General features: G+C 40.7%; 1 protein-coding gene and 1 long non-coding RNA gene across 3 annotated transcripts; both read right to left on the bottom strand.

Annotated features, from left to right (window-relative positions):
* Positions 1-11,424: 11,424 nt before the first annotated feature.
* LOC131229532 (uncharacterized) lies at positions 11,425-13,515 on the bottom strand. 2 transcript variants are annotated; one of them, XR_009163416.1, is made up of 4 exons: positions 13,235-13,515; positions 13,053-13,152; positions 11,831-11,925; positions 11,425-11,711 (listed from the first exon to the last, which is right to left on the bottom strand). It is a non-coding gene; the product is annotated as an uncharacterized LOC131229532 (long non-coding RNA). The 2 variants fall into 2 exon arrangements; XR_009163415.1 differs by having other exon boundaries at positions 13,085-13,152.
* Positions 13,516-14,780: 1,265 nt separating this feature from the next.
* Positions 14,781-19,593, bottom strand: LOC131237267 (methyl-CpG-binding domain-containing protein 9-like). The gene is made up of 5 exons (XM_058234957.1): positions 19,263-19,593; positions 19,038-19,171; positions 17,018-17,138; positions 16,864-16,937; positions 14,781-15,518 (listed from the first exon to the last, which is right to left on the bottom strand). Exons 1-5 carry the CDS (start codon positions 19,332-19,334, stop codon positions 15,479-15,481), a joined length of 441 nt encoding a protein of 146 aa, XP_058090940.1. The 5' UTR covers positions 19,335-19,593; the 3' UTR covers positions 14,781-15,478.
* Between the last annotated feature and the right edge of the window lie 887 nt (positions 19,594-20,480).

The following is a 20,480-nucleotide window of genomic DNA, read 5'->3' as shown; positions in this document are numbered from 1 at the left end:
CCACGAAGGAATGGAAAGCACCAGAATCAAACAAAACATGAGCAATGCAAGCAGAAACAAGAAGAATACCCTCAACGACTCCACCGGCCGATGAGTGCGGGTCCTGGCCTAGCGCCTGTTGCGCAGAATAAAAATGGCCCTGAGTTGGTAGGGGAAGTAACCCGGAAGACTGAGGGTCCTGAGTCTAAGCCTGCTGGGCTACTATACACACTGGACCCAGGGATCAGATATACAGATATCCCCTCTACTGGTGGTGGTGGTGCTGCTATCTCTTCTGAGGAGGTTTGCCTGGCTGCCTCTGCTGCTGAGGAGGAGCCCTAGGAGTGGCGGGTGGAAGATGTGTTCTCTGCTGCTGCTGAGGAAGATGAGGAGGGGGTAACTGTAGTGGCCTCTGTTGTTGAATAGGGAGAGGGAACTCATGCCTCCGATGCCCGACCTGTCCACAATCGAAGCATATACCAGAAAAGGGGCTGAAAGATGAAGCAGCTGGCTGTGCTGAAGATGATGATGAAGCTACTGTCTGAACTACAGGCTGCCAAAACCCTGATCTGTCTCTCCTTTACTGACGGTGCTACCTGGAACTGCTGGCTAGAGCTCTCCTCTTCTGGTCTCTACCAGAACTCTACTCTCTCGACCTCTGGGTCATAGCCCATCCTCCTCATAAACTAGTGCTCGATGAACGACCTGGTCAAATGTCTCCAAACAATACCCTACTACACCGCTGCGAAGGGTAGGACGCAAGCTAGTCACAAAACGACAAGCCCTCATCTTCTCATCGCTGGTGAGATGAGGAGCAAATCTAGACAAGGCTAAGAAACGGGCCTCATACTGAGATACAGACAAATCACCTTGCACTAGGTCTCAAACTCAATCGCTCGCTGGATTTGAACGTGCTCAGGAAAAAACTTTTGGTTGAAATGGACCACAAACTCCTCCCATGTCCAAATGAACTGAGGCCCGACCATCCTGGATACGGATGACCACCAATGACGGGCCTCACCCTGAAGAAGATAGGTCGCAGGGACACTCTTTAATCCGCAGGACACTGTATAATGTCAAAAATCCTTGCAACCTCAGTGCGCCATGCCTCGGCGGTAGAAGGGTCGGATCACCGCTAAACCTCGGGGGATCATGCTGCCGAAACTCTCGAGCTATCGTACTAGCACGCGGTAGGTCAGAATGCCTAGAAACCTCGGCGGTAGCAGGTTGACGGGTTTGTAATGCGGTAGCTATAAGCTGCATTAACTGCTGAAAATGCTCGGCTCCTATAGGTACTGTCAGAAAAGCAGGAGCGGAACTTACCTCGGGCGGAGGCATGGGTGCGGCCGACGGGGTAGGCACCTCTGTAACTAGAACAACAGGCTGAGGAGGGGAAACTGGTGGGGGAACTGGAGCAACTGAAGGAGCGGGTGCTACAGGCTCAACCGAAGGAACATGCTGGATCGGGACCTCAGGAATCGGATCATCAACAATGAGAGCAGGATGTGCTCGAGTAGGATGGGTATCTTAAGCACCTCGTCCATGAGAAACACGACCACGGGTGTTGCAACCATGGGTGCCACGACCTCAAGTGCCACATCTAGGCGGCATCGTCTACAAAACAACGATGGCGCGAAGAATTAGGACAATTACAGGCTCGATACAGAGTGAAAGAAAAGGTCTTGGGATACTACTTGTCCTATGCCCTAAGCAGACATGCGATGTTATCCCAAGTTATTCCAGAATTACTTACCATGCTCTGATACCAACTCCTGTCACACCCCAGACTCAGTAACCGGACTCACAAGGAACCCAATGGCCGGTTCTGGCCGCAACAGCCTCTATAGTACCCCATTCTCGGCTCCTGATGTAGGTTCGGATCCTGGGATCCTATAAGGAGGATTTCCATAATAGTAATTATTTTTAATACAAGCATACCCAAGATTACAGTAAGTATATCTGAGAATAACAAGGCACACATCAGAAAATTCACTATGAATTTGAACTTTTACAAGTTTACATCAGGTTCAAAAGGACATACAGAAGATAATAGAAAAGGGGAGAAAGTCAGCAACACTGGGTCCTCAAGCTCAGTTCTAATCCACGCTCTGCCACTCTACGGAACCTGCCTAGGATCACCTGCACGCATCAATCATGCATAAGCTTATAGAAGCTTAGAGGGTGGTGAAAGTGTGTGACAATGGTACACAGAAGAATAGTGGGCTATGCAAGAAGAGAATCATGCTCAAGGAGGATATCACTCTCCTTTTCAAGGCTTATCATGAATACGATGTAATGAGTACTGGGCGCCATACCAAGGCAATGCATGAAGGGGTTTATATAGCTAATGCTAAAACGATGCAAGTAATGCTAGTGCTCATATCCAAACCATATGTCAAATACATTTCCAATCATAAGGAAATCACAGGGGTCCATTACACTATTGAATGACTACCGCTCTACAAACGTCGCACAGTCAAATGAGTGTAAGTGACCTCACTACCCACTTATGGATAGCCAATCACCAGCAAGGCCTGATGGTAGCGAACCCATTTACGAGCTGGTCAGACTCAGCCTAGCAATGCCCTCCCTCACAGGTGTATAAGCCCACATCCCTACCCAACCGACTAAATGACAGTGGGAGTCACGACCTAATGGTATAAGGTCCTCGTGCGCTCATAGTTTTCACTCGGTCACGGCGTTGGGGTAGATCCTTGGTACCATGGAAGTTCTGAGAATTTCACCCATGGGCATCCTATGCACCTGGTATGCTCAAGTAATATTTTCAGTGTCCACACATACGGCCATCCACGAATGTCCCTGTGGAGGCAAGGCCCTAATGAAGCAAGGGCGGTATCATCATGAAATGCGATGCCAATGTAAGGGTCATGCATACAGATCATGCACAAGCTCTAGTCACTCAATGTGCACAAGGGGAGAAAATCCATCCCTCAATGACCACCATACAATGTAGTCAATTCATACAGATGATGCATATGGGTCATAATGATGTAAGTGTGCTATATGTTGAATGTATTCCTCCGTCCTAAGGAGGGACAAGGTCTAGGTACATAGACAAGTACTAAGGAAAAGCAAAGTCCTCTAGTGGGAGCCCAATACTTTGGGATAACCCATAAGTTAGGAGAATCATAAAGCATTAAGGAGGAGACGGGCCTAACAAGGTCGAAGGTGGGCCTTCAACCACCTATAAGGGCCTTATAAGCCTACCTTAGGGCCACCAAGGAGGACATCCAACCTCAACTGGGTCCCAAAAGGTAGCCCGCTATGCATATAAAATAATGTCTAAGGCCCAAGTAATACGTGGCCTGATGGGTTATACACGAGCCCAATTCATAGACAGTATGGTGGGCCCTCAAGTAAGGTTCGGGCCCAACCATCATAAGTACACATATTGCGGTGGGCGTCATGGGCGACCCAGTAGTTCATTCACATGGGCCATTTTGTACTTAACACATGCGAGTTGGGCCTCACATCCTAGCCCAAGTATAGGGTCAATTTAGTGGGCAGCCAAAAGGCCCAACTACTTGCATACTGTAGCCCTTAAACCCATCATAATAGGTAGAAGAGTATAGGCCCAAAGGTCAGTGGGCCTACTAAAAGGATCTAGTCCACAAGGCCTAAGGAATTAGTCAACTAATCACACACAACATCCCAATAAAACTTAACTTGGGTGGGCCTCAGCTGGGACCTAATCACACCCCAAAATGCTGTAGAGAAAGGGTAAAATAATTGATATAAGTCCTCCTCAAATCTGGTGGGCCATGCTGCCCCAATTCATTTATGGGTGGCAACATTGGGCCCATTGCCAAATTCCAGCCCACCCAAATTTCTAGGTTGGTTGGAGTCCAACAATAAAAGTATTTCTTAGTATATTTAATCCTTAATGGCCTACACACATCATTGTGGATCCCACTAGATGAGAGAGGATAAGCAACACATATCAAGTGGGCCAGGCCGTTGGAATGCAGGCCCAACACAAGCCTAAGGCAGGGATGCCCCATGTGTAGGTAGCCCTATGGGCCCCAGGTATCTGGCCCAACAATCCACCCAATGGGCCCCAATTGAATACTAAAAAAATGGGAGGATGATCAATCCCCTAAGGACCCCATATGGATGGGTGGTGGGGTATACAACACATCAAGGTGGGCTCACGAAGCAGGTTGGACGGCCAGCCCAGGCTAAACGCCCTAGCCTGGGCATCCCTGACTGGTGGGCCACTCCCGGCCATACCACGGTCAGCTCAAATGTCCATTAGGTCTAACATTTTGTAAGGTGATACTTCCATGGGTGGGCCATCCCTCCACAAAATTTTGTGATTTTTGGATAACTAGAATTATTTTAATTAATTTATAGAAATCAGTCTGTCCAGAAAATTGGACTGACCTGGATGTCCCAACGTGGTGGGCCGGTCCAGCCCTTGCCACAGTGTGCACAAGGGTGCATTGGCCCCAAAAATTTGTAGATGGTCCTTCCATGAGTTTTCCACTTCTCTACAAAATTTCAAGATTTTTGGAGAACTATAAATATTTTAATTCATTTTAAGAAAACAATCTTTCTTGAGATTCTGCCTGATATGGACACTAGAATATAGTGGGACGGTTCAGCTATTGCCATGGTGAGTATAGGTATCCATTGGCCCTAAAATTTTATAGGTGTGTCCTACTATAGATGGGCCAACCCTTTGTAAAAGGTTAGAATTTTTGAAGTAGTAGAAGTATTTTATTTAATTGATACAAATTCTAGACAACAATGTTTTCCAAAAAAAATCTGCTACTACACAATGTTGCTTTCCCCATGATTGACACCTCATGGGGTGGGTATAGGTCTCTCAATTCACTGAAAAAATAGGTGGTTTTGCTATGCCCAAGTAAGGACAGTAGGTGGGGTCCACTGGAGCGGCCCACTTCCCTAAATTCAAGGTACAATAGGCTCCTCTCCAACATGCAACATTGCTGGACTGTTCAGAAATTTTTGGACGTCGAGCCTACTTTGGCCCATCCCATAGGCCTCAATCAAGGGTTAAATGATGTGGGGCCCATCCTACATCAAGGTGGGGTCCATGCCTCAGAAAAATGCCAAAGAAATTTGGGAGAAAAGGGCATGCAAACAGATCTAAACATTAGCTCAAAAGTCATGCTCAAACTGGGCCTGAAATCTGGACAGCAACATATGCTGTCCATATTTCAGCCCATATAAATTAATCAAAGAGTTTATGGCCCTGATTCAACATGTGGGGTCCACCTTGATGGGTTTAAAAAATTTCAGACCCATGAGCTCACTCAGACCCCCATGAAAAAGCCATTTTGGAGGCCACCCAAACCATGCATGCATGGTGGGCTTGGACATCTAGTCAAAGTGGGCTTGGACTTCCCATCTAGCTAAGGGTCTAAGATGTTGTTGACCTCTCCTTGGTGTGCCACACATCATCAGAATACACAGGAGAAAAATAGAGAGAAAGGGAGATGGAAGAACCAATCGGCCATTAGTGGAAGGTCTCGCCACTAATGGACCTCCCACACCCAAATCCACACTGTCCACTATGTTATGATATATGCATGCTATAATACATCAAAGGAACTTGCTGGAGGGTAGGGATCCTTTTTCCCGCATGCATGCAAGGCCTAGATGGCCCATAGGGTGCAAGAAATGAGAAGAAGAAAGCATCATAGTGGGTCCATGGAGAATGGCCCACCATGGATATATGGAGGATCCAGGCCCATGACCTCATCCTAGGAACCATGTAGGACCTCCACCATAAATTGGTGGGTCCTACATGCTTCCATGCATGCAAGGAAAAGAAAGAAAAGAGAAGAAAGAGAGAAGAAGCTAAGGAGAGCACCCACCTAGAAATATGCCTTCAAATTCCAAGATCTAGGTACTAGACTTCAAGAGGAAGATGATTAAAGGTTGTAGATGGGTTGCTATTGGCTAGATGGAGAGGAAATGAGGAAAGAAAGGGCTAGAAAAGAGGGGAGAAGGGGCTTGAAGTTTTTGCTTGGAGGAGAGGAGAATGAGAGAATGGGAGAGAGAAAGAGGACGAATGGGAGAGGTATAGCAAAGAAATGATGGGATTTCTAGAAAGAGGAGGAGAATGATGAGTTTTCTCTCTTGAAAAGAGAAAAATCCAGATTTTTGCTAGAAAAGAGGACTTGGGTTAGAGCAACACATCATGAGTTTTTAGAAAAGAGGCTATCCTTGCCTAGGTTAGAGAACTTCTATCATTGCTAGCTATAGGGAGGTGTAGGGTAGGCTAGGCACATGGAAGCAAGGGTGGGCCCACATGGAAAAATGTGCACATGGGTAAAATGGGCCCCACATCATGATCGATGTCCCAAATAATGTGCGGCCTACAACTTTTGATGGACATGTCAGATTTACGCATGAGACGCGGCGTTGGAACCGTGACGACGATACGATCGAGATGGCATAGGTCTAGGTTCGATCTGAGTCGGCCCTACATGATCGGACTCAAGGATGACCGCAAACACAATCTGAGGGTTGCGGGTCACTGGAATTTGACTGGTAAGACCGCAGGACCAAAATGGATGGAATGCATACACGCACACATGCACACATGCGAACTAGGGTCGGATCTCACAGGAACTTAGGAGTCGAGCATTGCTCGACCCCTGAAAATTCAGGGTGTTACATTTGTTTAATTAGGTGAACTTTTAGTTTGAGTCAGTCTAACCTACAACACATTCGGTCCGACTTATAAGACCTTAGGTGCAATCTACAGATTCGAACTAGACTTACCCTAGCTATTATCGGTCGAACCAAATATCCTTAGATCCTAACAAGAAGTAGCCATTATAGATCCGTTGGACCAAGTGGGTATAAGATCATAGACTATAAAGATACAAATATAAGTGTAACGAGTCTAAGTGGTTAGAGAGAGATATCTAGTGTATGTAATGAATTAAACATCTAGCATGCAATCTATTCTTACAAGTATAAATAGAATTGCATACACATATCAATAATCGTAAACATAAGAATATATAGTGGTTCGGTTAAATCCCTACTCCACTCATAGATTTTAAACTTGAACTTGAGTTTTTTAGATTTCACTATCTCAATAGTTTTTTATAAGATCAGCATTAATTGTTACATTAGTTTTCTATACATTCATCATTAACCTTTACAATAGTTTTGTATAGGTTCATTACTAACCTTTACAATGATTTTTTATATGTTCACCACTAACATTTACAGTCTTACACAAGGAGCTACATACACACTTGTCGGTGGCTCACACAGAGACTTACACATACACACCCATCGATGGCTCCTATAGAGAGTTAATCGAGTTTGGGTCTCAAACTTTAGAATGAACCTACATAAGAAACAAACACATACACACCCGTCAATGCCTTACACAAGGACTTTGACTTCAAATAAAAACTCTTACAAATATGGATGAGCCCTTTAATAGCTCAATTCTTGAGTTGCTTAATTGATCTTGATGCGGCTTATCTTCAGCTCCCTCGATCTTTGATATGATCTTCTTTAGATACAACAATTGGTTACCTTACAATGATGTACCTATGAGGAAGCCAAGGTAATGGGAACATGGGTGGTTAAATCTTCTAAAACTTATGTAATAGTTGGTTTCAAATGGGGAGCTACCTAAATGGGCAATGTAGAGGATGATAGACAAATGACTTAGCTATATAATTGGTAAATCAATGTTAATTTAAATATTTCCCCTAATTTAAAGATTAATTAATGTTAATAAACATTAGGAATAAGTTATATGGTCTTCATGATTCCAACAGGTCAGTCATGTGTAGAAACTCCCATTTCCACTTCTTCAAAGCGATCACCAAGCAATTCTCGGTTATCACGCATAGTGGCTGGTGAGGCGCAGAGACTGTAATTTTTAGTCGGTGGATTGGATTGGCCTAGGTCCCTTAAACGATTGGTGTTTGAAGTAGCTTATTAAATACCTAATTCACCTTTCAGTTAAGGATGTGTTAGGACTAGAGGGTCCCCACCAGCACTTGCCTCTTTAAGACTACCTTCCGTAACATGTTTTCGAATTTCTAAGTGAGGAGCGATTCTGTAAATCTCTACGAAAGGAAAGATGTGTCTCATCATTTGCTTCCTCGCATGAATTTAGTATGATATTAGATTGGGATACGTGTAGATATCCTAGTTCATGGAAAGTTGGGCAAACTAGGTCTGAAAAGCTAAAATGCCACCTAAAATCTCCTATTTTGCCTAGAAGATTCTGAAGGGTGCAGTCCTGATCAACAGTAGGATTCAAGTTAGGGGAGTTCTTTTAGTATCGAAGTGTGAGTGTTGTGATTATGGTAGGAATCCTCAGTCATTTCCCCAAGGAGAATCATTGGATCATCTAGTCTCATCACGTGAGCTTGGTTCCAAGGTGTGGACCTTCCCCCACCCCCGCCCCTTCTTGAGACTTCTTTCATGGCAAACCAGCCAAAAGTTATGGGATCTAGACAATGTTAGGCACTGTGCTCTGATAACACCTAAATATTTCATATTTATCCTCTTAGTTGCACTAGTTTCAGCTGCATTTAAGTGATTAATTGATATAGTAAGATATGTTTTCTACATGCAAGGTGATCATATTGGAATACAAAGATGAACATATGATTAAAAGGATAATTTAAAGCTCAAAAAGAGAACGAGATCAAAGGTAAAGAGTAATTGAATGTTTGGAGGATAATATTAAAATTTTCAAATGCCAAAGATCCAAGAAAACCAAATACAAATGATAGAAAAAAGTCAGAAAAATTATGCAGATCAATAACAAAAATAATAAACTATTTACTCCCACCTAACGTTGGTTTGGCCGAAAAGTACCAGAAATAGTCCAACAAAAAATAATGATTTTTAGACTTAATTTGGCTCGACACTCAGTAGTGACCTAAGTGATGTTCGATGCCACGAAAGGATGATTCAGTGCAACCTAAAGGATATAGAGACTTCAAGACAAATTTTGATGAAATTCAATTACAACCGAAGGTATCTTCAACTGGACGTAGCTCGACTTTATTGCGACCGAAGGCTATTGTTGGTGTGACCGAAGCAAAACAAAAGTGCGAAAATTTGAAGTCGGTCCAAAGTTGGTGTGGATTTTTTCTATTGAAATGTGTATTTTAGACTACTCTAGATACGAATTAGGGCTTTAAAGAAAGACCTAGGGGTGGTAGAACTTCCATGTCACGCCCCAAACTCGGGAACCGAGCTCATAAAATTTCCCACCGCCGAATCTGGTGCCAACAGCCTTCGTAGTACCCCATTCGCGGCTCCTAGCGCGCATATGCCAGATTTCGATCCTGGGATCCTACAAGGAGGATTTTCTAACGTACATTTTTCTCGTAAGAAGCATAACCACAAGTTTACCTAAATCACAAAGGCAACATCAACATCACATATCCATTAATATAAACATTTAAATACAATGCTGAAAGGGAAATACATATATAGAAAAATCAAAGCTCCAGAGGACAGCTACACGCTCCAAGCTCAACGCTGCTGCGACCTAATGCCACCTGCACTCATCTATCATGCAAAATCTTATAGAAAGCTTAGAGGGTGGTGAAAGTGTGTGCGCATGGTAAGTGCCAAGCATGCAAATATCAGAGTAAGCAGAAAAACTGTCAAGTTTATAAATCGTACAATATCAGAGTAATGCGGAAACATGCTGGTAAGTCCATAAAATTCATCAACCTTATCTAGGATATGCGATGCAAAGACATAATAAGCTAATGACATATACTGAGAAAGTAATGTAGGTCGACTATGCAATGTGGAGACATAATGAGCCAAATATCAGATACCAAGGATCCAATACAATATGCAATTCTAAAATGCTACGAATACCATCAGCCTCATGTAGACCATATAAATGCAGAAACATAGTAACCCAAAATGTCATATGCCGCAGATGAAATGCAGTATGCGATGCGAATGAAATGACCAAGCTGGAGTGTGAAGTCGGGATGATAGTTCGCAGTATCGCAGGCTATGGGGTCCATTACAAGTGACTTCTATCCAAACTAATCCCATACCGAAATTTGGATAGTTAGACTCAATGTGGTAAACTCCTAATCTCAAGTTAGTCGCGCGCCCCAACCGAAATCCTAGCCATTGCGAATGTACATATAACAATTAATTGCACACCACCAGCCTGAGTGGATAGTGAATGAATGAATGAATGGTTAAAATGCTGAGTATGCAACTCCTGCTCAATAAGTCCACATATCAGTACTGTACATCTCTAGGATCATCACCGGGTTCTACTACACTCTAAGCTGGCTACCACCTCGGCCGGCCGCGCAGCCCAGCGAGTGGAAAAGACCTCACTACCCGCCTGCCAGTAGTATACCAATGCCTACCCAGCTTGTTGATAGCGGACCCATTTGGGAGCTAGTCAAACTCAGCCTAGCTTATAGCCCCCTCACTCGGGCGGATAAGGCCACACCTCCTCCCAACTGACCACGATATAGTGAGAGACGTAGCCTACTAGTATTCGGCACTTAGGCGTTCATATATCCACTCGGTCTAGACGTTGGGGCGTTCCTGGCCTTAGAGGTTTAGGGACTTTCAACCATAGACATCTAAAGTGCCTAGATGCTCGAACCAAACATTTTTAGTGTCCCATCTGGCCATCCACGACATGCCTGTGGAGGCCATGGCCCTGATATCGATAGGGCGTACAATAGTCATATCACAAAATCCAATATGCATGAGTCATACAGTCCAATCATGCATCAATCTAGCGCATATTGTGCGCTCATGTGTGACGACTCCGCCTATCAGGGAGTCCCATAAACAATCAGCCCAATGCCACATGCAATGGTCAATCACATCTCATAACAATCATGCAGAGGATGCTTATGGGCATGCATCATTATGCTATGCTGTCACATACTCATAATCGGTATCGATAACTGACACTGATAATCGGCCTCGACAATAGGCCTTGATATCCATCCTCGATAATCGGCCAATGGGAAAACTACCAGAAAACTGGACAAAGGCTACAGATTTAATCTGTAGCCATAGACCTATGGCTACGGTTTTTGTCCGTACTTTCGTCGTAGGTGCCGAGCCAATAGGTCTAAAACCTATGGCTACGAATTTAATCAGTAGCCATAGATTACAATAGCTACAGATATAATCCATAGTAACCATTTCTGTAGCCAAAAGTACCTATAGCTACGAATAGTATTGGTAGTTAGAAGTAGTGCTGGATCTGTAGCAATAGGTTAAATTTAATAACGGTTACGGTTTTTAGATTACCAGCTACGTTTAATATCCGTAGCTATTTCCTACATTTAAAAAAAATATTGTCTTTCATTCATTCAATTACCACTTGCATGATCATTCATTCATTCAATTACATTCATTCATTCATTCAATTACAATCATTCATTCAATAATGAATCAATTACAATCCTTCATTTAATCAATTACAATTACAATATCAATAGTGATGCTACGCTCCTGCTCATCCTTGAGCTTATCAAGAACCCATGCATACTTGAATGACCTCTTTTTCATCTCAGCAGCTTCCTTCTCAAACCTCTCAATCACAAGCTTATCAATTCCACCAAGCTTGTTGATAAGATGCCTAGTTGTGGTCGACTTGCCAGAGTTGACATGACCAATGACGACAATGTTAATGTGAAGCTTCTCCTTTCCCATGATGGCTTACAAAACAGAGAGCAAATAAACTACAATCACAAAACAATGACAATTACAAGAGTATTTTACAACAGTTGTATAGGAACCGACCTCTTATCTAAAAATATAAAAATTACAAAAGAGGAAGAAAGCAAGAGATGGACCCCACCATATAATTATAGCCCCTGCTCTCTTAGATTTTCCGCAGCTCCTCATCATTATCATAATCTTTTGGATTCAAGTGCCAATATAACACCCCCAATTCTGCACAAAAAAAAACACATATAACACCCCCACCCTTTATATTGTTAATTTGGTCATGCTAAGATTTTTGTATCTATATAATATAGCAGCCAGAAATGATTTAGTGCTCTTAGACCATTGTAAGTTATGGTGCACCTAGCCGCATGTGGACATCAGTTCACTCCAATCATTTTATCTAAACTGTACTTTAGGTGCAATATGCATTTCATGGGCTACTTTCTAAAAATACACGAAGTAGACAAATCTAAGCATCTGAATGATGGTCAATAGAATGGATGGTCAAGATCACTTATGGAAATGTGGGTTCAATGATCTGAACCATCTATTTGCTTTGATTTATTATGATTGCTTATGGTTTCAAAGATTTCACTTCTATCAGACCACGCTAAGCATCACATGACTCCCATCCATAGCTTGGGAAATTACTGATGGTTATATAAAATAGGCCAAATTACTGATGAATCAGATAACCCGATCGGTGTAACTTTTTCTTGGTAGCCGATGAAACCTGTGATGCACCCAATGGACAGCCCAGACCAATTAGCCCATCCAATGGCTCCCATAAAACTAGGAGCACGATAATTGTAGTGCTTTAAGAGCAGTGAACTATTTCTCTATATGGGCACACTCAAGTGGTACCTTGATTTGGTTCCAGGCAGATGTGGGTCCCATGTTAATGCATGCATAAAACCCAACATCCATCATATTCAACACATGTTACCTCTAAGGCCTTCAAATCAGGCTGATCCATGAATCACTTAGTAGTTTGAGAACGGTTAGTTATTCTGGCAGTTGGAGAATGGTGAGCTCCTAAAATACTACTCTTAGTTTTCATCCTAATTCCTAGCTATCCCGAGTTATATAAGCTGAAAAGCTATTTTACAAAATTTGTGCCGCGTGATTAGCAGACCAACACAAAGATTGGAATTCATCTTTTCAATAAATTAATTAAAACAGACTCATATAGAAAAAAACTATTTTACAAAATCTTTTTTGAGATAACATATCTTTGATTGATGAAACAGCCAAAGAACAACTGTGAGATCCAATCGATGGGAAGCACACCATCAACAAATTGAAGTAAGAAATTTTCTAAAATTGAAACAAGAGTCTCAAATCTCATTTACCTGTTTCTAAAAGCATAGGACATATGATATACCTCGAGTCAATTTCATCAATTCCTCATTAAATGGAACAAAATTGGGCTTTCCCTGTGTAGTACTAAAACTGCAAGAAACAAATACTTTTCCTCAGTTCATTGATCATATGTTCAAAGTATAGGAAGAAAAAGCAGAATTAGAAACAAGACCTTATTGATATGGTCAAAATCACAAAGTAGAACGGCCATTGCTGCTAGCAGAGTAGAAGCCACTACCAGTAGAGCAACCATACACCCTGCAATCTGGAAATTCAAAAATCACAAAGAATTCGCATTTGCAAATTATTAAAAATAAAAAACCAACCACTAATAACAAATACACAATCCCAACAAATCAAAAACCCAAATTGTGAAATGGTAGTTTGATTGTTGAGTTCTCAAGGCCTATTGGAATAATGGATTCCAATTGCAAAAGTTGCAGTGTATCTCCACTTGAAATCCCGCAGTTTCACTGTTGGGACTGGATGATATGATACTTGTATTTATTCAATCCTTTGGTCATTTACAAACGCCAGATGGAATTTGCATGGAACAAGTGCAATTCTATACCACCTAATCCCTACGATGATCTTGTTTCGTCTTTCCCAATTAAGTTCTAGGCATTTGATTGGATCAAATAGAAAGGAGTCAAGGCTGGTGTTGTGAACGTATTCGTAGACAAGCATCTTCTCTTCTCCTTCCAAGCAACAGCCCAGCAATCTTACAAGATTCCTGTGCTGAAGCTTAGCAACCAACACTACTTCATTTCTAAGCTCTTCCACTCTTTGCACTGACGTCCTCGCCAGCCATTTCACTGCTATTTCCTGACCATCCATTAGCTTCCCTTGTAAACGGGACCAAAGCCACCTTCACCAAGCATGGCATATGGCAGCTAAAGCAAGCAAAATGTAGTAGAGAAGGCAGATGTTTGGAAGGACCATCGAGTGTTTACTAAGGTTGTCCATAGTAGAACATTTTGCTATATTTAAGGAATATAGGCTTATTGTTAGGAAGTCACCATCTGCTTATAGTTAGAAGCTTATTCTTCAGTTTCATTTATTTCCTTACTAGTGGTATACAATAGAATCTACTGCTTGTTGAAGCTTATAGTTAAAAGCTTGTTGAATCTACTATTTCAAAGGGAAATTGAATCTATTGCTTATATTGTCTCTGAGGTGTGATTCACTAAAAATAGAAGAGCATTAAAAAACTCACCAATGACTTCTCTATTCACCAGTAACTAATAACACCAAAGAGGACTTGATTCACCCCCAAATAGCTTTTGTTGTATATGTTGCACACAGACCATCCATCCTTTTCTCTATAACCATCTGTTTGATGGTAGCCACTAACTAGAATAATATGATTGTAAAACCAATGTGATGTCTATTGAGTTACCTATCTAGAACGGCCATCGGGTAGACCACTAATCAGGCAGGTCAAAATGTTAGAAAAAGGTAGATAGTCTAGAAAAAACTTGGTGAAGTTATTCTAACCAATCGATATGTTATGTAAATATGACCTACATGAGGAGTATACTGGCCTATTTTTGAGCTAGAGAATCTAATTGGGTATGGCCAACCTGATGACAGGAATGGATCTAATTGTTTGCGTGCCAACCCAGTACGCATAGAAGCATGTAGATAAGCTGCCTTGTACATGCGTGTGATCATAGAAAAACTTCATATGAACCATCAAATATTTATGCAAGCTGTGTAATATATGTATTTTGATAGGGATAAAATTGGAAATAACAACTATGAATAGGGAAAAAGTTGGGAAGTAAAATGGTGTGGAAACTCTCTTTCTATAGTAGTACAGACAATCATGTCCCCAACCATGAGATTCAAGGGTTAAAGTGAGTCCAACACCTGTTCCATACCAGTACCCAAGACTCATATACACACTAGACTAACATAGATATGAAGAAAGAATAACACCAACCTGCACTATAAATGGAATAGTTACTCATATTGGCTGCAATCTTCAGGTGAGGCACTGACAACAAAACATACAATCATTTTTATATGAAGGTGTGTGATCCGCCCGTGACCCTATGGCTCAGTGGTGGACTCGCAAGAGTTTCAACACGAGGTTATGGGTTCGAGCACCCATTGTGGTGTGAGTGCACGGGCATGTGTGGGGTGAGTGAGTGCATGAAAAAAAAAGGTGCATGATCCCATAACTTGTTACTGTGAAAAACTCCCTTGGATTGTATGTAGCCTAATATCTTAAAATAATCAGGGACAAAATCTAACTGAGGCAAAATTGAAGTAATAGAAACAAAGGTTGGCGGAAAATAAATACTACCTTCAAAACAATCAAAACATTTTCAGACATGAAACTAAGATCTTTGTTGACATATGCAAGTACACGATTCACTATGTCAGTTAAGTGGGACTTGCATGCCAAAGCTTAATCCACAATATCTTGTACTATATCTGTTTCTGTAATCCTATGAAGAAAAAGCCCATTTATGAAGCAGTTGTAGCTAAGATGAAGCGATAAGAATAGAAGATAACAAATTCACTAAATATATAAATTCAATTATCTATCAATAAATTAGCATATCAAGCTCATAGGCATGGAAGAAGTAGGGAGATGATACAAATACAAACATTGCATAGAAAAATCTAGTGGTAAACATTGGTGAGTAATTCCACTAGACTACATAAGTTAAGAACTCTGCCAACATGAATAGCTTAATGGGGTTAGGACTACTAGTTGTATGAGAGGTTTTGCTGATTGGGTTCAAGCATGAGTCGGTGGATCTCCCTTTCGAATGGTCAAGTCTCTCCAGCCATGTCTCTTCTTGGGTTTCTACAGGGTGGGTTCAGAAGTTTCCAATTTTTTCCAATCAAAAAGGTCTTCCTAAGACTGTGTCTAACCATTGTCCAGTTCTGCTGGAAATGAAGGAAATTAATTGGGATCCTAAACCCAATTTTGCTGGGTTAGACTTAAAGGTTCCTGGTGGAGTGCCAAAACCCAGCTGAGGTACATAGCCAAATGCTCATAGGTTGATGTGAACACATGCCTGAATTAGAATTCCATAGAAACCAAACAACACCTATATGTGCATCTATGCTCTATTTGCCTTCTCAGTTTTTCAACTGTAGGACATCGATCTCAACATTCAGATCTATCCTCTAACCTGAGATATTTTTAGGGCATCCCCATCCCTGGTAGGGCCCATCATATCAAGCATCTTGATCATCAAATCATGTGCCCTACATGTTTGGAATTGAAAGTAGCAGCAATATGTGCATTGGCTAAGGCTGATGTCCCAACAATTAATTAGAAAAAAAATGTAAACTCAATGATCACCAAGTGAATGAAAATGATACTAGATTTCAAGTAACAAAAGAAAAATAAACAAGTCCAATATAAGAACCACCTGCCCATGCTATTATTCCCTATAGAGGGCTCGATTAAATAAACTACATAGGATCAAAGATAGATATTTGTAAAGATCTATACCATGATTATTTATTGGTAGCATAGTTGCGTGATGAATATTATAAGACAGCATGACATAGCCCAACAAAAAGGAAAAATATGACAACAAGCTAATAATTAAGGAATTGTTCATGCGATAATAATGGGGAAACATCTTTTTTTGGCTTAATAATGACAGAAGTATATTATATGGGTTTCAGGATATATATATATATATATATATATATATATATATATATATATATATATATATATATATATATATATATATATATATATATATATATATATATATATATTGTGTGCTTTATATCCAAATATGTATAGAATGCATTGTTTCTTACCCTGCATGAAAATCCCTGGCATCACACAGAAGTTCATTGAACATCTTTAGTTCAGGGCATGTTTCCCTAGATATCTGTAAGAAAGGATGCCAAATTTAGTTAGTTGCAAAGATGCCAACTTCTTCAAATAAACTAATTTATGACTAGAACATACCAAAGGATGCCTGCCATTCTTAGAAATAGCTCCAGTCTCAATAGAAAGGCAGAAAGGGCATTTATATTCTTTTGCCATGCCTACATTAGCCAGTGGTGGCCTCATGCATGAGAGATGGTACCTAATTTAATGAATCAAATCCACTCATGAGATACTTGAGAATAATAATCAAATAGAAAGCAGAAGCTTTACAAAAGTGCAAATTGGTGCAACATAAACCGCCTCCCAATAGGGAAGTTTCTGCATATAAAAAACAAGGTAAATCAACCTACCATTAAATACATGAAATGCACATTGATGCTTTTAATTGAGTTTATCATTATATTTAGTAGCGATAATAAAAAGGGAATCAGTGTTAGGTTTTGACCTGTTTTAGTCCCAGTGTATTCCAAGAATAGCTTAGATGAATAACCTTTCTACATTTCGGAAACTTTTACAAGATTTTGCAAACAAGTGCCTTTTATATGACACTATCTTAAAGATTTTCACTATTCAGTTTCGTGCAAACCAAGTTTCACACTTTTTTCAACAAAATTTACAAGACGTTATGGGGACCACAATGGTTTTGACATTTAATTTCTATCCAGATGAGGACTTTCAGTGCAATTTTTAAATTGAAGTAGGTTTAGGGTTTGGATTTAACAATTTATGATAGTTTTTTCCTTCCAATTGACAATTGAGTTGGGTAGGTAAAGCTTCCATCCCAACATAGAGCTGATGCACTGGTCTGATATGCTGAACCGATTATGTACCATTGATAAACCCATATTCATATTGCCTTGTCCCAGCAATTTTGGGGTCAGCTTTACAATTTTACTACTAACTCAGAGCATGAAAAGTCTACTCGGCCCTCTCTCCTTTCTTTATACATGTCATAAAGTCTTTAATGTGTTGAAAGAAAGTTCCTTCTGGACAAAATGCATTCCATGACACTTTGGGACATAACCAATCTTCTTTTTCTTTTCCTTTTTCCTCGCATGTGCTTCTTGATGCTTTTAGTAACAAGCATTGTGATTACTTGATCCTCTCTTTATCTAAACTACGATCTGGTGGGAACATGATTCCAAATTAAGTGGTTGTTGGAAGTAGGGTAAATTTCGTCACGTATAAAAGAAGACCAGAACAAAAAATGCCAGACAAGCTTGGTCTCATACAAATTCTGAACTCTACTTGGTAAATAAAATCTCCTAATTTGGAACAAATTTGAACTCCATTTGGTTTTTATTTCTTGTTTAAATGTGCTCTTTTGTAATTGAAATTAAATACAAAAAATACCGTTGATCGGATGTCCACCAATTTGACATTCAAGATGTAATCTCAATTTATTTATTGGTTTATGATCCATCCAATGTAGGACCCATGACCAGGACCAAAATTTTGAATTACGGTATTAGTGACCATATTGGTCGGGTCCAAATGGAAAACTTTTTCAAGTAAATCTTGTTGAAGAACGATCATGGAGAACTTTTTTCTCAGGAACCATTGTTTCCTCAAATCTTCTTCCATGAATCCAAATAGGCCCTAGAGAAATACAATGCATATTAACCAGTACATGTAAAATTCATTGGTATTGGAGCCCAATGATATGTATCTGATACTAATATTTTGAACACTGTCAATGCTTACCATGGGGTGAAGCTTCATATATGGTTGCTGTGAACATTGGACTAAAGTCATAAGGATGAGGTGCTACACAACACCTAGTTAACACCTGGAAACTTTAGGGAAACATATTCAAATAATGGTATATAGATAAGACAATGAGATCAAGTCTGGATAATGAAACTATGGGCTGCACCTATACGATAAAAGATGCAGCACTCCTACACGTTTCATCTCTTAAAAAAGAAAAGAAAAGCAAAACAAAAACTTTTTTCTGATAGTTCTCTTACACATTTCCTTGGGTTAGAGGATTATATAGACCCTCTTTAAATAATGGTATACTATTACAAGTGGATGGAGCGTGCGCAGAAAACAATTTGCAATTGCTAAACAGGGTAAATAAAAACAACTACCTTACCAGTCTTTGCATGTTACGCAAGTTACTACATTTCGGTGTTCCAAATCATTAGAGCAGCATATGCAAAAAGCCTTTTCCTTGCAGCCTTTTGGACTGCGATATATGCATAAAGCTCTATCCAGGGAATCCTTGATCTGTCAAAGAATGACGATGGCATCTCAAGTATATAATGGTTAAAATACAATAAATTGTCATCACTTGCAGTGCAAAATGAGGAAAACACACCTTTAAAAGAGCACTGGACAATGACCTTAGATCACCATCCGAAGATCCCACAATATCCTTGCAGCGCGTCATCCACTTCTCAACTTTTTCAATTTCAATTGTATTATTTCTTCAGAAAATCTCTAGACTGGACTGTAGAGTAGCGTTGATTTCACGACACCGAGATTTCTCTATTCTATATATTGATTTTCAAGGAAAAATGAGAGAGAGAGAGAGGTTGGGAAACAGAGAGAGGGGAATGCGGCCAAGAGACAGGGAGAGGGTGAGGGAGAGCGGGAGATCGAGAGAGGGCGAGGGAAAGGGAGATGCTGAGTGCGAGAGAGAGAGAGAGAGAGAGAGAGAGGATGAGGGAGCCTGGGAGATGGAGAGAGGACAAAGGAAAGGTCGATGAAGAACATGTGTGTTTCGGGAGGTATGCACGCGGGAGAAAAAGGGGGATATAAATTTTATTTTAGGGGAGGGGCGCCTGACGGACGGCCTTTGGCACATTAGGTTTTAGGACCGTGGGGCCCACTATGATATATTTTATATATCCACTTCGTTCATTAATTTTAAAGTATTATTTTAAGTATTGATGCAAAAAATGAGTCAGATCGAAGCTGTAAGAAGACCACATAACATATTAACAATAAAAATTTAATTTTATTTTTTCTTATGGCGTGGTCCACTTAGACCTTTAATCTACATAATTTTTGAGCTCATCCAATGAAATTATATATCAGAATTGATGAGCGGCTTAGATCATACACATATATTCCAATGGGCCTCATGGAGCCCCTTAAGCACCATCAATATCTAATAAGGTTCTGGTGAGGAGGTAGGTTTTAGCTACAGATCAATAAAGTTTTAGCTATGGATTAAATCTGTAGTAATTTTGCTATAGATTTAATCCGTAGCCAAAAACTTTCAAAGTTCGTGCCCTTTGCTCGATTTTTTGGTAGTGGAAGGTCACAATGTGGACATTTAACCATCATTGCCCATCAATGTGGACATTTAACCAACATTGCTCCCAAGGAGTGGTCCTCATAGGGCCAAACATATAGTGGGCCCAAGGCCTTACACAAGGGCCTCATACACAACATAGTGGGCCACATACAATCTCAATGGGCCACATATACATCACAATGGGCTGCATCACATGGGCCTAATATACATCACATTGGGATGCACATATGGGCCTCTCATACATCACATCGAGCCTCATCAAAGGTTACAAAC

The sequence above is a fragment of the Magnolia sinica genome, chromosome 2, assembly GCF_029962835.1.
Source record: "Magnolia sinica isolate HGM2019 chromosome 2, MsV1, whole genome shotgun sequence".
NCBI lineage: Eukaryota > Viridiplantae > Streptophyta > Magnoliopsida > Magnoliales > Magnoliaceae > Magnolia > Magnolia sinica.
The sequence above is the reverse complement of the archived record's forward strand: the minus strand, read 5'-3'. Positions and strand labels throughout refer to the sequence as shown.